Source organism: Carassius carassius, chromosome 49, assembly GCF_963082965.1.
Source record: "Carassius carassius chromosome 49, fCarCar2.1, whole genome shotgun sequence".
Lineage (NCBI taxonomy): Eukaryota > Metazoa > Chordata > Actinopteri > Cypriniformes > Cyprinidae > Carassius > Carassius carassius.
In genome coordinates, this window is record NC_081803.1 from 20,820,130 (window position 1) to 20,837,445 (window position 17,316).

At 39.2% G+C, this 17,316-nt stretch overlaps 1 protein-coding gene across 1 annotated transcript; it reads left to right on the forward strand.

The window, feature by feature from the left end:
- The first annotated feature begins 1,767 nt into the window (after window positions 1–1,767).
- On the forward strand, window positions 1,768–6,370 carry LOC132132145 (serine/threonine-protein kinase PLK2-like). Its single transcript, XM_059544438.1, has 14 exons — window positions 1,768–2,005; window positions 2,294–2,401; window positions 2,487–2,603; window positions 2,691–2,820; window positions 3,048–3,231; window positions 3,309–3,507; window positions 3,605–3,752; window positions 3,841–3,935; window positions 4,017–4,152; window positions 4,247–4,327; window positions 4,413–4,572; window positions 4,664–4,793; window positions 5,275–5,385; window positions 5,485–6,370. The coding sequence occupies exons 1-14, from the start codon at window positions 1,796–1,798 to the stop codon at window positions 5,674–5,676; spliced, it is 2,001 nt and encodes a 666-aa protein (XP_059400421.1). The 5' UTR covers window positions 1,768–1,795; the 3' UTR covers window positions 5,677–6,370.
- Window positions 6,371–17,316: the final 10,946 nt, after the last annotated feature.

Below are 17,316 nucleotides of genomic sequence, written 5' to 3' on the forward strand. Positions count from 1 at the left end.
TTATAGTTAACTGAAAACTAAAAACTTAATAAACAAACATAACTATTTTTGACAACAATAATAAAAAATATATATTTTAATAAATGAAATCAATAAAATTAATAATTATTTTAACAAATAAAATTAGCAAAACTATATAGACATTTTTTTTCAAAGATTTTTGATGATCCAAAAAGCGTCTTGAATTTCAACTTTTTCTGTCTGTACAAAGGGTCGCATATTCAACACCACTCATTAACTTACATTTGATTTGTGTACTGTACTGAATCTGAAATAGTTCTTTATTTTGACATAAAAATCATTCAGCTTTATTTCAAGGCTTAAATAAAAACAATCCAAGATTTTCAACATGGTCTCAGACTTCTGCACTTTGCTGGGATATAATACAAAAACATTTAATCTTCTGATGCATTGTTTGTCTCCTAACCTTCCTCACAGCCAAATGCGAAGTAGCCTTGCATGACTTGGTTACCCAGAATGAGCTATTAGATCCGTCAGGTATACATACTTATCATCACACTGTCTGCTCTTTCACCGTCAACTATGCAAAACCGATGCTGTTGGCTGGAAAATACAAGCTTATGTTTTTATGCAATGTCCATCAACTCACCCTGCAAACACAAGCTCCTCACGCTCCCATACATTCATGTCTTTACACTCTGCAATAGAAGAACCTTCCAGGCATCAGAGACATATCTGATAAATAATTAATGAGACGTGATTAGCTAGACATGAAAAGCAATATCTGCAATTAATTTTATACTGTTATGTGTTATATTAGGCCTGTGCTGTGAATATCCATTGTTTGCATGCAATAAATATAAATGTTTACTGTTGAATTTAACTATAAATGAGTGCAGCATGTAAATCCTTCTCAGAACAGCATCAACACACTGATCCAAAACAAAAGTAAACATTTTCCCACTCTTCCTAATGAGCACTTTGCATTGCATTGTATGAAATGTATTACCTTAATTTGCAGAAGACTGAGAACTGATGGTTTAATGGACGTGAATGTTTAACACTGAGCACATCTTACAAGAAGATGAGCTGTAGTAAAAACGATAAACAACATGTGCATTAGCCATGACATTATGTTAATATGTGGGGAAAATGATAAAACACAAGCATATTTATTTTATTTCTATAATTTAGACTTTAAATATCATACTATGATCTATGTAGGTTAAATTCATCTATCTAAATAAATATTATTGTAAATCTGTTGGTTGAATTCATAATATGAGTCATGCAGCACCACACATCCAAATCCATAGTGAAACTAGTGTAAAACCACCACATGGTGGCCCAAGAGAGCTTTACTGTAACATATTTTCTAAAAAAAAAAACAAAACGTGTCCATGCATGTCCTAGTCAAATTTACTGAAACAAGATATTCTATCATACTAAATAGACAGATTAAGTAAATAAAATGCGTTAAAAATCTGAAAAGTAAAATATTGTAAAATACAGTTTTTAAGAATTGATTAATAATGATAATAAAATATAGATAACAAAAATAATAGATTTAGTATTAAAATAAAAATAATTGTGTTTATTTTATTTTTCATGTTAAAGTTAAACAATTAATTTCAATATTACGTAATAAAAGTTAAAGTGCTTTACAGATCTGTCTAATCTAATAAATTAATATTCCATATGCCAAAGCGCAAACTATAACATTGACTTTGACATGACACATCAGTGCGAATAAAATAAACTGGGCGGAGCGGATCGGCGCGCGCGTCTATAAGAGCGAGGCTCTGTGGTGATTCCTTCCAGTCTGGACTTGAGCATGGACATACTCAGGACTATAACACATCATCATCATCATCATCAGTCTGTGAATAACGGCAAGATGTGTGAACACACACACCACAGACCCACCGAGAACAGGCGAGGGAAATTAGAGGACAAAAATTCTCACGCCACGCAAGAAATGTCACGCATCATCATGGATTCAACCACTGGGAAATGTTACTGTAGAGGAAAAGTTTTGGGCAAGGTAACTATTTTACATTTGACTTAGGAAAAATTATTATGGTGATATCATAGTATTTTTGGAGCACCAGTTACATACCACAGTACAGAAATATGCTAATACCATGATGTATATTAAATCCAATAGTACTTTGAATGTTTTATTTGGAGTTTTATGTTTCTGTCCAACCAATAAAAATAGTAATGCATACATTTAAATAAGAGGTTACCAATAGAATATGTTGTATTTATATGTAATGCACTAGTTTGTCATTGTAGCATGTTATAATGCATGCTGTCTCTCTGTTTGCAGGGTGGTTTTGCCAAATGCTATGAATTTACAGATCTGAGCACAGGCAAAATGTTTGCAGCCAAAATCATTCCACACACGCGTGTTTCCAAACCTCATCAAAGGGAAAAGGTAACTTGCTTTCCTGTTGTCACGTATTTGTTCATGGCTACATTGCTTGAATAGTTTATTAAGCTTCCAACCCTTTGATTGACAGATCGACAGAGAAATTGAATTGCACAGAGCCTTGCATCACAAACACATCGTTCACTTCTACCACCATTTCGAGGACAAAGATAATATCTACATTCTACTTGAATACTGCAGCAGACGGGTGAGTGCTGTTGGCGTCCTCATTCAATTGATGAAATGGTTCTTGTAGGAAGTATTGTTGCTCACATACAGTTATTTTGTTCTTCAGTCACTAGCACATATTCTCAAGGCCCGAAAGGTTCTTACAGAACCAGAGGTTCGGTACTACCTAAAACAGATCATCTTGGGGTTGAAGTATCTCCACGAGCAAGAAATCCTCCACAGAGACCTTAAACTAGGTAAACAACTAACGTATACATTCAATCCCCAAAATACTGCCAATAATACAGCCTTCCCGTAGTTCAAACATGGCGGCAGCAATGCCAAAGTCATAGGTTCGATTCTCATGTATGAACTGATATAACATTTGCATTGAATGCAATGCAAATCACTTTGGATAAAAAAAAACATCTGCCAAATGCATAAATGTAAATGTTATAAACCCAAATTCTGTTGCTCTTCCCAGGTAACCTTTTCATTAATGAGTCTATGGAGCTCAAGGTTGGAGACTTTGGTTTGGCTGCAAAGCTCGAGCCGGTCGAGAACCGTAGAAGAACAATATGTGGAACACCAAACTACTTGTCGCCTGAGGTCCTCAACAAGCAAGGGCATGGATGTGAATCTGACGTCTGGGCGCTCGGATGTGTAATGTAAGTATATTGACTGACTTTTCTCCTGGATTTCATGTAAATGTCATGGAGATGTTTAATCATTTGCATCCTATCAGGTATACAATGCTTTTGGGAAGACCTCCATTTGAGACTACTAACCTTAAAGAAACGTACCGGTGTATTCGGGAAGCGCGATATTCCATGCCATCGTCTTTGTCAGCCCAAGCCAAGCATCTCATCAGCAATATGCTGGCCAAAAACCCAATGGATAGGCCACAAATCGATGACATCCTACGCCACGACTTTTTCTGCCAGGTGTGTGTTTCTTTGTGGAAATGAAACTATCTTGACCAGTTCCGACACAATGAAATATTCAGTGGCTTTGAGCTTGATTTTTTTCCTCTTATATCAGGGTTTCACACCAGACAGACTGTCTGCTATCTGCTGCCATGCAGCCCCAGACCTTCACCACACCAGCCCTGCCAAGAGCTTCTTCAAGAAAGCCGCAGCCGCCCTGTTTGGTGGAAAGAAGGACAAAGCCAAGTACTTGGAGACCCAAAGTAAGCACTTTCACCCCAGTTTAACCTAAACAATTTCTGAATTACCCAAATTGCATAATCAGATTGATAATGATTTTGCTTCTTGCAGATAAACCAACCAAGGAGGAGGATGACATAAACAGACTATGCCTTGACCTCCGGAAAACGTCTATCAGCCCTCAACCCTGTAGACAAACTCTTGAGGTGAGCTCTTTCGTCCTTCACCAGAGTTGAGCAGATAGTTTAAGATTGTAACCTAACCCTACATTCCTTTATTTCCCACAGGACAGTAAACCCCCCATCCCAGCTGCTGGAAAACCAGCTGTCCCAATGAAGGACACCAGCAGCAAACAGCACATTAAAGACAGCATTCGAATGATAGTGCGAGGAACTCTTGGGAGCTGCAGCAGCAGCAGCGAATGTAAGAGCTTGCACCTTAGTTATTCAAATTAAAGATGTTAATGAATGTTTTAATGCAATATCTAATGGGTTTTTGGTGCTTTTTGTGTCTTCAGGTCTTGAGGACAGCACAATGGGAAGCGTTGCAGACACCGTGGCCAGAGTACTGCGAGGCTGTCTGGAGAACATGCCGGAAGGTGTGTGTATCAGATGATCTGAACCCCATCTGCTTCTCAAATGCAAAGTCACTTTTAATAATGCATTTTAATCTCTCATTCACAGCTAATAACATTTCAAAAGAGAGCGTGAACAGCAGCTTCCAGTGGGTGACTAAGTGGGTGGACTATTCCAACAAGTACGGCTTTGGCTACCAGTTGTCAGATCACACAGTTGGCGTTCTCTTCAACAACGGCACTCACATGAGCCTGCTGTCGGACAAAAAGTACGTTGAAGACCTCAGATGTCTTTTTTAGCTCTTTTGATGTTAAAAATAATTGATTTTATGAGGACTAACATGTCTTTTTGACCTTCAGAACGGTGCATTACTACGCAGAGCTGGGACAATGTTCAGTCTTCTCCACTACCGAAGCCCCCGATCAGTTTGCCGGCCAGGTCACCATCTTAAAATACTTTGCCCACTACATGGAGGAGAATTTGATGGATGTAAGTGTCCTCACTTGGTATAGGTGTGAATGCTGTCAAGTCACCATTGTTTATATAGTGCTTTATACAATACAGGTTGTTCAAAGCAGCTTCGCAATAATAAACAAGAAATAGAATAAAATCAATGATGCAAACTTTTTCAAATGTGAGAAATTCTCAGCTCTAGAAAAAACAGTAGTGTCCTTATTAAAGTTCAGTGCAGTTCAATAACTGCAAAAGTTGAGCTATAAGCAGCTCTACGGAAGACAATGTTGATTCAATTCTGTTCCAAAACAAAGTCAGTGTCGCAAAATGTATCAATTATGAAACAAAATTGATTCAAGCAGCTCTACAGAATTCAATAGTGTCATTATTCAGCTCAAGTTTTGTCCAGTAGTGTCAGTGCAGTTGAATCAATACTATTACTGAACATTAAGTTTTTTAAACCCCAACCAAGCAATAGCATCAGATTTTCTGATTATTACTTGCTTTTCTTCGACAGGGAGGTGATTTACCCAATTTAACAGATGCAGGCAAACCCAGATTGTATCTTCTTCAGTGGCTCAAGTCTGATCGGGCACTCATGATGCTCTTCAATGACGGCACTTTCCAGGTAAACCTTTGTATTTGTACTTCTAGAATGCAAGAACATGTACATACTGTAGTGCTGACCTGAAGCTACCTGCTTGCTAAATGCATGGTATTCCCGCAGGTGAACTTCTACCACGATCACACCAAGATCATCCTGTGCAATCAGAGTGAGGAATACCTCCTGACGTACATCAACGAGGACCGCGTGTCCACCACGCTGCAGCTCAGCACCCTGCTCGTGTCCGGCTGCTCGACAGACCTGCGCAGCCGCATGGACTATGCACTTAACATGCTGTTGCAGAGATGCAACTGAACGATAGACTGGAATACTTTGAAAGGACAAGAATGTAGACTACTTACAGCTGGACGGGAGCGTCGAAGATGGGAGGAGATGTCATGGATTATGAGTTTTACAAATGGACTGAACCGAGCTGGGCTGGGACCAGAGGCAAGGATGAAACTGTGACAGATAGATCTTGTTTAGTTGTTTTTCTTTTTAAATGCAGAAATCTTGCTTTGTTGAAGCCCAACGGAGGTGTTTATGTTGAGGAAAGGAGGTTTCAGCAAGGCAGGGTGCTTGGATGTAGCTCTCTTGAGAGCAGATTTCGTTTAACTGTGAAAACATTCCTGCTTAAGGACACGAGTTGCGTTGTGAAACGATCCGATGCTGTAGTTCTGCATGTTTGGTTCTTCCCATCCCTGTGTTGCAAGAAGAACCAGCTGCATTTCACTGTGGACACGACCTGCAATGCCATGGACATAACTTATTATCAGAAAGAACTCAGTATTTATTTATTTAATAAAGACAAGCTTAGTGTGAACACACGTTATTTAATTGTTCATCAGAATAATCGTTACTGGCGCTTTGTCCTTTTACCGTACGTCAATCTCTCGGGCCATCATTGGAGTGGTAATAAAACTCATTATGCAACGCCAGTGGCAAAACCGCAATAGGCATTTGTCTTGTCTTGATGTTTGTATGAAGATTAAAGATGAATAATATTGAGGAGGTGTTGTATTTTGATTCTTTTTTGAAGTGCAATTACCCCATTGTCCCTGCAATCTGAATGCCAAAGCAGTCCATTGCGTCAATCTCAAAAGGGCTAGATGAAACTACGTCAAACTTACAAAAGGGAAGAAAACCATTTTAAAGAGCGTTGTTTCACCAGCTACTGTCTGCCATGCACAAACTCCCTACACTACGCTGGCAAGCCCTCACAAGCACTACATTAAAAAGAGTAAAAACAGTACTTGACTTGATTCTGTACTGTATTAACAATGCAGTGCTTAGAACGACTTTTAGCATTTAGAACAGACTTGTGACCCCTTTTTGGGTCACAGTCGAAAAGAAATGATGAAGCTTTACACCTTTTACTGTGACAAACAACACATTGTAGGTCTTTTTTTACATGCACTAATTAACTTATTTGTTACAATTAGTCATAATACAGAGATAAATGGAGTGCACAAAAGACAAATGAAAAGCTCATGAAAGGTTTACATGATGAACATCCCAAAAACAATCCCAAAAGTACCATTGTATATGAACAACAGTATGGTATATATCAAACATATATCTGAAACCATCATCTAACTAGTTGTCTTGGAATAACCGAGTCTCTATGGCAACAATCTATGGTGCAAATCTCATTCTGAAAAGAGTAATCTGAAAAGAGTAATCAAATGCTGGAAATTGCTGGCTTGCGTTTTATTTACTGTAGAAAGAGCTGACATATGATGTAATCCAGGGTCAATGTAAATATATATTCAATGGATGGGGGGGGGGGGGGGGGGAGTTCATTGGGCCTTTATGTCAAGCTTCAGTTTTCCTTTTTTTCATCTCTGTATCAAGCCAGCTGGTATGTCGTCTCTCTTGGCCCTGATGAGGAAAAGTTCCAGGAACAAAGATGTGTTTGTTGTCCAAGATCAGTATAGTCCTACAGTTGGCCGCCTGGAGTCTCTTTCTAGCATCATCTGTCACTTTGAAATGTAGGCCACTTTGTCTTCTCTGAGTCAATGCCAGATTACTTAATAGGCGGAATTCACAAAATAACACTTTTTGAGTTACATAACACGTACACGGCCCCCAATATTGACCAGGACAATTATCTGTGCTGTTACACTGACCTTCGGCACACAAGAACAAATGAATAAAGAAATAAAAGAAACGTTATAAAATAGATTTTTGTGATTGTAATAATAATAATAATAATAATACTTGCAAATAATAAAATAAATAGTAGTAGTAGTAGTAAATTAAAATAAATGTATTAAATTTTTTATTGTTAGTATTAACAACAATAAATAATTACTGATGCTTTAATATTGTAAAGTAAGTGACTGGATATTTGAGTAAAAAAAGTAATACAAAATTTAATAATTTTATATTTTTAAATATGAAAATAACAATTATATAAAATATAAATTACAGCAGCAACAACAAAAACAATAAACAATAATGTTTGTAAATTATTTTAATAATGATAGTCATTAACAATTAATTATTTAAATTTATTCTAACCATTAATGACAACAACAGCAGCAGTATAATAATAATAATAATAAATTAATTACTTATGCTTTAATATAGTAAAACAAATGACTAGATTTCAAAATAAAAACAGTAATAAAAGATGGATTCAATCTATTGACATCAAAACTGTATAAGTATAGCTGCAAATCAGAGCTCATTCTTGTAATGAAAAGATTCTGTGCTGATTGTCTAAAGGAAGTCCCTCTTAAGTGCCGCTGATATAATCAGATATGCATCCTTAGGTGTGGACAAAGAAAGCAAAGCACAAATTTATTTCAATACATGGTTATGAGCACCTGCATACGGCATGTTTTCCACAATGTCATTATAGACCTCAAATACCTCGAGACATGCAGTATTACTACACAGTGTTCATGTGGTTCATGTTTTTCATTCCAGCTACAGGCAACACATATTTCACTCTGAGGGATCGAAGCCACGACTTTACACTGTAAACATGAAGTAAGATAATATCTGTATATGCATAATAACAATCCATTCAGCTAAACCAGTTCATTATGCATGTCACAGGAAACGCATCCTGATCTAAACAAGTGAATTGCATTGTAAATGAGGTCTTCCATGTTATATTCCAAGAGATGGCAAACAACATGTGAAGACAATGAATCACGCCCGATTACTTAACACACAAATGCAGCAACCTTCAGTAGTGTGTCCAAGTGTCCTACATTACACGGACACATCACTCATTTGTCCCAGTTTCTCATGTACTTGTCCGTGTCTGAATCTGTTGTCCATGCAAGACCTCAACACGTCAGCTCTGCTCCACAACACACGCAGATTTTTCCATCTTGAATGGAAAGCGCAACCACAGAGTAATCTGAGATGCTTTTAGGGCTAATGCATCGACTCCAGCCTTTCCTTGACATGTCTAAACAGGATTCATTTCTTAATTCAGTAAATTCATCTGTAATGACAGGAGTTGGAAAATTGTATCAAGAGACTTCATATAACACGAACAATCACATTAAATCACACGATCAATAACATAAAAAGTCAAGAGATCTTTACTATGACAATCATACCCTGTATGAATGCAGCTTCTTGCATGTAACGGATGGATCTCACTAAAATGTAGAAGTCAGCACAAAAAAAAAAGACCAAAGTCTATTTTAAACTTTAAAGCCATTAAGACTTTTTAACACTATGACAATTTTCAGAACAGTTTTACAATGTTTTCACCTCAGAAATAATAATAATAAAAATAATTTGTATTATGCACTATGTGATGGCTAAGGCCACACTTGTAGTATGAATTGGGCTAGTTTATTTTGTTGTAGACTTCTAATTCATTTCTTTTGTAGGAGAAATAGATTTTTGTTTTGTTTATGAATTTAATGTATTTATTTTGTCTCCCTAATATCTACCCTAAACATTTAGTGTTAGTTGTGCATGTTGTCTCATTGAAGATCAAAGAGCGACATAATTCATTACTAGAGTGCACGCTAGGGATTGAATAAAACCACAACTACACAAGATATGGGTTATGGGTGTGGCGGGCCATATGACTGAAGAAGAGTCGGAGGATGAAGTGCTGTAGCTTAAACAGATGTTTCAACGGTTTATGCAAGATCAGCAAGAGAGAGATGCACGTCAAGCACAAGAGGCAGTTGGACAAGAGACAAGATCTCTTGAAATCTCTTCAGCATCAGTTCCATTTATTTCAAGGTGAGGTCGGCCAGCGAACTTCGTTGGAGGATTTATGAGACAGGGGAGCCGTTGAGCCAAAGGAATCGTCAAGAGCTTCTAGTGGCTCTCATAATAGGAGCCATGGATATGTGCTGCAGGAACCAAAGATGCAACAACTGAGTGAGTCAGACGACATCGAACATTACTTAACTGCATTTGAACGGATTGCTGAGGTGTGCCGATGGCCGAGAGAAGATTGGGCCATTAGACTCCTTCCGGCAAGGCGTGTGCTGCATATGTGGCAATGGATGTTTCAGATGCAATTGACTACATGCAGGTAAAAGAGGCTGTCTTGAAGAAGTATTCCATCAACCATGAAACGTACCGACAGAGATTTCATGCTATGGAGGTGCTTGAAGAAGAGACCCCTAAAGAACTGTATGTTCGATTAAAAGACTTGTATCAGAAATGGGTGAGACCGGCAGAGAGGACAAAACAGGAGATCGGAGAAATTATTATCCTTGAACAATTTCTACGAATGCTTAACCCAGAAGTGCAGACGTGGATTAAAGAACACAGTCCGTCTTCAGCTGAGGAGGCGGCCCGTCTAGCTGATGTTTTCGTGGCTGCACGACATAGAGCTGAGCCCTGGAGTCTCTCCCGTTGGAAGACAGTCCGGAACAGATCTTACCGATGACCGAGTACAGCATTTCAAGGAAGCAGGTCTGCAAATGAGGCAACTGTAACACGAACTGAGAACTTTGGTGCCTCTGGTGTAGAGACTATTAAGTGTTATAAGTGTGGTCAGTTAGGTCATAAGAGGCCAATGTGTCCCCAGTTGACAAAAACACTTGGTAATATATGTTACGTACCTCGAGAAACCCTACCTGAACCTGTTAACCTTCCCATTCCGAGTCAGGTGATAAGAACTGTTGAGTTGAATGGGAAAAAAGTCACTGCCTTAATAGATACAGGTTGCACACAAACCCTAGTAGAATCCGAGCTGGTACCTGAATTATGTGCTAGTAGTGATGCTCCGGTAATAGTGAGATGCGTTAATGGGGAGGAGCGGCAGTATGCGGTCACGGATGTATATCTGGGAATAGTGGGGCAAAACTATTTGATGAAGGTAGGACTGGCACATAACTTGCCATACCCAGTAATTTTAGGTCATGATTTCCCTGCTTTGATGGATTTGGTACCCTTTCAGGATAGCTGTAATGTAGTTCTGACATGGGCACAAAGCAGGCAGAATGAATGTGAGGAAGAGGAAAACCCATTGATGTTTATGCCTTTCTTTGACTCTGAATTGTCTACGAACCAATGTAAAGTTAGGAAGTCTAGGAGGGAAAAAAACAGGAAAAAATTAAAAGAACCATAGTGCAGGCTAGAGGACTAAAAGAACCTGAGAAATTGTTGAACACCAATCAAATTCCCATCCCTGAAGATATGAGGCAGTTACAGAAAGAGGATACAGAAATTTCAAAATTGTACTCTGAGGTTGTTGAGGCAGGGGGGAAAGGGTCGAAGGTATTCCTGTTTCAAGGGAGATCTTTTTTTGTAATGAATGACTTGTTGTATCATAAAACAGGAGATCAAATATAAATGGTATTGCCTGTTAGTGTATGTAATACAGTGATGACAATGGGGCATTCCATCCCATGGGCAGGACATTTGGGTAGGCGGAAGACTCACTCTAGAATTGGTAAGCATTTTTACTGGTTGGGTATGTCTAAGGACATTGCTGAGTTTTGTAAAGCGTGCTCCATTGCCTAGCATCCATCTGGCAAATCTACGCTCTCTACCCAACAAAACGGACGAACTCCTTCTGCTTTCTCGGACAAATAAGGATTTCACACACTCTGCTGCTCTGTGTTTCACGGAAACCTGGCTGAATGACGCCATACCGGACAGCGCGCTCCATCTACCGGGCTTTCAGCTGTTTAGAGCGGATCGCGACGCAGAATCAACGGGGAAATCGCGCGGCGGCGGGACATGCTTTTACATCAATGAATGGTGGTGTACAGATGTAACTGTGTTAAAGAAGATGTGCTGTCCTGATCTAGAAATGCAGTTTGTCAACTGCAAGCCGTTCTATTCGCCGCGGGAGTTTCACTCGCTCATTCTGGTTAGTGTATACATCCCTCCGCAAGCGCAAGTAAGTCTGGCTTTACAGAAACTCGCTGAGCAGATCACAGAGACAGAACAACAACACCCAGACTCTGTTTTAATCATTCTCGGGGACTTTAATAAAGCCAATCTCTCCCGTGAACTGCCAAAATACAGACAGCATGTTACCTGTCCCACCAGAGACAGTAATATATTGGATCACTGTTACACAACAATAAAGGATGCATATCACTCTGTTCCACGAGCAGCTTTGGGACGTTCTGATCACCTTCTGGTTCATCTTATACCGACCTACCTAAACCTGTATTAAGGACTGTAAAAAGATGGACTAATGAAGCAGAGCTGGATTTACAATCTTGTTTTGACCTCACTGATTGGAGTGTTTTTGAAGCTGCTTCCACCGATCTGGATGAACTCACAGAGACCGTAACATCATATATCAGTTTCTGTGAGGATATGTGTATTCCTACCAAGACTCAACTAAATTACAACAATGACAAACCGTGGTTCACTGCAAAACTCAGACAGCTCCGTCAGGCCAAAGAAGATGCTTACAGGAAGGGGGACAATGTCTTGTATAAACAGGCTAAATACACACTGGAAAAGGAGATCAGAGTGGCAAAGAGGAATTAGTCTGAAAAAATAAGGACTCAGTTCACTTCGAACGACTCAGCATCAGTGTGGAAAAGTCTAAAGAAGATCACCAATTACAAGACACCACCCCCCAGCACTGTGGAAAATCAACGACTGGCAGACGATCTGAACGAGTTTTACTGCAGGTTTGAAAGAACACCCATCACCTGCCCTGAACACCTCTCCAATCAAGCACTCTCACCATTCACACCTCCTGCATCCCCCCTCTCCCCCACACCTGCAATACAGATCAGCGAGGATGCGGTGTGCCAGGTCTTCCGGAAGCAGAAAAGGAAAAAAGCACCAGGCCCAGATTGTTTAACACCAGCCTGTCTGATCTTCAACAGATCGCTGGAGCTGTGCGAAGTCCCTTCATGCTTCAAACGCTTCACCATCATCCCCATCCCAAAGAAACCCAAAATTACAGGACTAAATGACTACAGGCCTGTGGCTTTAACATCCGTAGTCATGAAGTCATTTGAAAAACTGGTGCTGGCCCACCTGAAGGACATCACTGGACCCTTGCTAGATCCTCTTCAGTTTGCCTACAGAGCAAGAACAGGTCTGTGGACGATGCAGTAAACATTGGACTGCATTATGTTCTGCAACACCTAGACAGACCGGGGACCTATGTGAGGATCCTGTTTGTGGACTTCAGCTCGGCTTTTAACACGATCATGCCAAACCTCCTCCTGCCCAAACTAACTCAGCTCTCCATGCCCACCTCCGTCTGTCAGTGGCTCAACAGCTTCCTGACAGACAGGCAGCAGCTAGTGAGGCTGGGAAAATACACATCCAGCACCGGAGCTCCCCAGGGCTGTGTTCTCTCCCCACTGCTCTTCTCCCTGTACACTAATGACTGCACATCTAAGGACCCCTCTGTCAAGCTCCTGAAGTTTGCAGATGACACCACACTCATCGGCCTCATTCAGGACGGTGACGAGTCTGCTTACAGACAGGAGGTTAAAGAGCTGGCTTTCTGGTGCACTCTCAACAACCTGGAGCTTAACAAGCTCAAAACAGTGGAGATGACTGTGGACTTCAGGAGAAACCCCCCTGCACTCCCCCCACTCACCATCATGAACAGCACTGTGACTGCAGTGGAGTCATTCAGGTTCCTGGGCACCACTATCTCTCAGGACCTGAAGTGGGACATTCACATTGACTCCATTGTGAAAAAGGCCCAGCAGAGGTTGTACTTCCTTCGCCAGCTGAGGAAGTTTAACCTGCCACAGGATCTGCTGAAACAGTTCTACTCCACCATCATCGAATCCATCATCTGCACTTCAGTAACTGTCTGGCTCAGCTCAGCTTCTAAATCTGACCTCAGAAGACTACAGAGGGTAGTCCGGACTGCTGAGCGAATCATCGGTTTAACTCTCCCTTCTATTCAAGAACTGTACTTATCCAGAGTGAGCAAAAGGGCTGTTAAAATCACTCTGGACCCCTCACATCCAGCACACTCCCTCTTTGAACTGTTGCCATCTGGTCGACGCTACAGAGAACTGAGCACCAGAACGACCAGACACAGGAATAGTTTCTTCCCTCAGGCAATCCATCTTATGAACAGCTGATACACACTGAACACACTGAACACACTACACTTTATACTTATATACACATACACTTAATTTATCTAACACACATACTTAGTATACACTTAAATTTTGCACATAATATACATGTACATACATAACTGCATTTTTGTAATATAACTGCCTACAATTGTCAATTTGTATATTGTCATTCCTTATCTACTTATTTGTATTTTTTGTATTTTTATATCCTTTTATTATGTGTTTTATGTTCTGTCGCTGTCATTCTGTTGTACTGCGGAGCTTCTGTCACGAAAACAAATTCCTCGTATGTGTAAACATACCTGGCAATAAAGCTCATTCTGATTCTGATTCTGAAAAGATAATACCCTCAGGTTCTGTATTGATTTTTGTTATTTAAATTCTGTCTCTAAATTTGATTCATATCCTATGCCTCGTATCGAGGAGTTAATTGAAAAACTGGGTAAGGCTAAATTTATCAGTACCATTGATTTAAGTAAAGGGTATTGGCAGGTGCCTTTGGATTTAGAATCCCGAGAGTTGACTGCTTTCCATACACCAAGGGGGCATATTTCATTTTCGGGTGTTACCGTTTGGGCTGCACGGAGCACCCCCGAATTTTCAAAGATTGATGGATACTGTATTGGATGGTTACTTGGATGATGTTGTGATATTTAGTACCTCATGGGAGAATCATCTTCACCATCTTCAAACAGTCTTCCAACGAATTAAAGTTTTCGGTTTAACCATTAACCCCGCAAAATGTTCTTTAGTTAAGACTGAGACTGAGTGTTTGGGGTATACATTGGGCAATGGAGTAATTAAGCCGCAAGTGCTGAAAGTAGGGGCGATTCAATCTTGTCCATTTCCAGCTACAAAGAAACAAATTCGGTCATTTCTTGGTTTGGTCGGTTGGTATCGGAAATTTATTCCCCATTTCTTGACCATGGTGGCACCATTAACGGATTTAATTAAAAAGACGAGTCCCACCAAGGTGCAATGGACAGTACCTGCAGAAAAAGCATTCCTTGAGTTAAAAGGGATGCTGAGTAACGATGTTTGGCGTTGAAATGGGCTCTTGACTCATTGAAATATTATTTGCTCGGCCGAGATTTTGTTATTGAAACGGATCATAAAGCTTTGAAATGGTTGAATAGAATGAAGGATACCAATTCTCGCTTGACACGATGGTTTTTGTCAATACAACATTTCCGCTTTATAGTAAAGCATCGTCCTGGGGTAGAAAATGTAGCAGCCGATTTTCTTTATCGCTCACCGTGCACGAATGCATAGGTGGGGCGAAATGTGATGGCTAAGGCCACACTTGTAGTATGAATTGGACTAGTTTATTTTTGTGACGAGTGGGGCGGGGCTGATGCGCTGTTTTGTGTTTATTTTGATTATTAAAGTTTCATTTTGATTGTCCTCCGGTTCCCGCCTCCTTCTTCCCGATGATTATGGAGTTTTGATTATTACAATTTTGTTGTAGACTTCTAATTAATTTCTTTTGTAGGAGAAATTGATTTTTGTTTAAGGGATTAATTGTTTGTTTATAAATTGAATGTATTTATTTTGTCTCCCTAATATTTAGCCCTAACATTTAGTGTTAGTTGTGCATGTTGTCTCATTGAAGATCAAAGAGCGACATAATTCATTACTAGAGTGCACGCTAGGGATTATAAACCACAATTACACAAGATATGGGTTATTTTCTTTAATTAGTTGAAAGATTGAGTATCTTACCCGTGGTTCTGCTGGGATCCATGACTGCAGCATGGAACCAAGGTTTGTAAATAAAAGAGTGCGGCATTTGCTGATGTTCCTATGCTAGGAATTATGGGAAATGTAGTTTGGGTACCACAAGGGTTTGGATTGTTTTTTAATTGTAAGATTGTCATAATAAAGGGCATTCTTTCCATTTTATTTTATTATTGCTTTATGGTGAATGGAATTTAATGTTTATAGAGTTTATTTGTGTATATATTATACTTTTCTTTTTCATTTAGGTTTGATGTACAGACTTGAGTACCCCTGTAATTATAAAATGGTTTGCTCTGGTTTGTTAAAAGGGTGTGATTTGTCTAGGGCTGAGTCAGTTCTGGTGAGGGATCCTTGGAGAAACATCTGAGGCCCAGAACTCAGTAGCATGTTGATTTTATTTATCAGTTAGTTTTCTCCCCTTTTCCTTTCTTTTATTTTGTTTCCCCATATTTTCTTGCACTATTGTGAACTGTATATGAGTGTGGCAGTTAATAAAATGTAATTTTGAAGATCCTATGAATGCCTCCTGAAGATTTTATGGAAGAACCCTGACACACTAAAATATCAGTATAAAATGTATACATTGCTTTCATAATATTAATTATTATTAGTTTAATAATAACTAAAAAAAATAATAAGAAGAAGAATTGACTGATGCTTCAATATTGTAAATCAAGGAAAGTAATGGACTTATTTTGGCATTTAAAAAAATAAAAAAAAAAATAAAAGAAAATGAGCAAAACTGGTTTAAATCTGTTAACACCAAACCTGTTTAAGAATCAGAATCAGAATGAACTTTTATTTAGCAAGTGCGCACAAACACATACGTTTGTTGTGGTTTCCAGGAGCTCTGGGTACACACACACACACACACACACACACACACACACCACAAAAGAATAGAAAGATATATCATCTAGAATCAGAAGACTTGTGTACAAATGTGTACATTATGTACTGTATAAATAATAAATATGCATTAACACAGTGAGTATCTAACACTCCATAAGAGAACTGAACTATAAAAATAATAATTGGTGTGTTAGCTATTTAAGGTGGAGATGGCTTGGAGGGAACCGCTCCTGTGCCTGGATGTTCTAGTGCACAGAGATCTGCAGATTCTGCCCAAGGACAGGAGTACAAACATGCTGTCGCCGGGATGAGAGAGGACTGTGATGATGCTCCCCACCCGTTTCTTCACTCTGGAGTTGTACAAGTCCTGAAGGTTGGGCAGGTGCACACCAGTTGTCCTCTCAGCCGTCCTAACAGTCGTCTTATGTCTGATTTGGTTGCTGCTGACACAGACCAGACAGTTAGGGAAGTGCACATAGCTGTTCATCCTCTCCTTCAATCCTGTAATACAATAAAGCTTCCATCTGTTCAGACATTATTTTAATTTAGTTATTTTTAATCAGCATTAATTAAATTTTGTGTGACAAATATTATGCACATATAGCAAAGACATTATAAATGCACAGTATTATTTTACACATCAGATTAATGTGAATGCAATCGGTGAAAGTGTATTAGTAATTAATGAATGCCAAAACATTATAAATAATCACAATGAAAATACTGCTACTACTACTAATAAATGCCACAAAAAAGATAGTACCTTTCTCTTTTTTAATATACATTTATGCATTTTTTTCTTTTTTTAGGTGGAAACATAGTATGGCCATGTTTATGA

What these genes read in the sequence shown, in the direction of transcription:
- LOC132132145 (XM_059544438.1), top strand. Translation starts at nt 1,796, where the DNA reads ATGGACATACTCAGGACTATAACACATCATCATCATCATCATCAGTCT. An exon ending in GAGGAAAAGTTTTGGGCAAG is followed by an intron (nt 2,006 to 2,293) that starts GTAACTATTTTA and finishes CTCTGTTTGCAG; the next exon opens with GGTGGTTTTGCCAAATGCTA. An exon ending in TTGAATACTGCAGCAGACGG is followed by an intron (nt 2,604 to 2,690) that starts GTGAGTGCTGTT and finishes TTTGTTCTTCAG; the next exon opens with TCACTAGCACATATTCTCAA.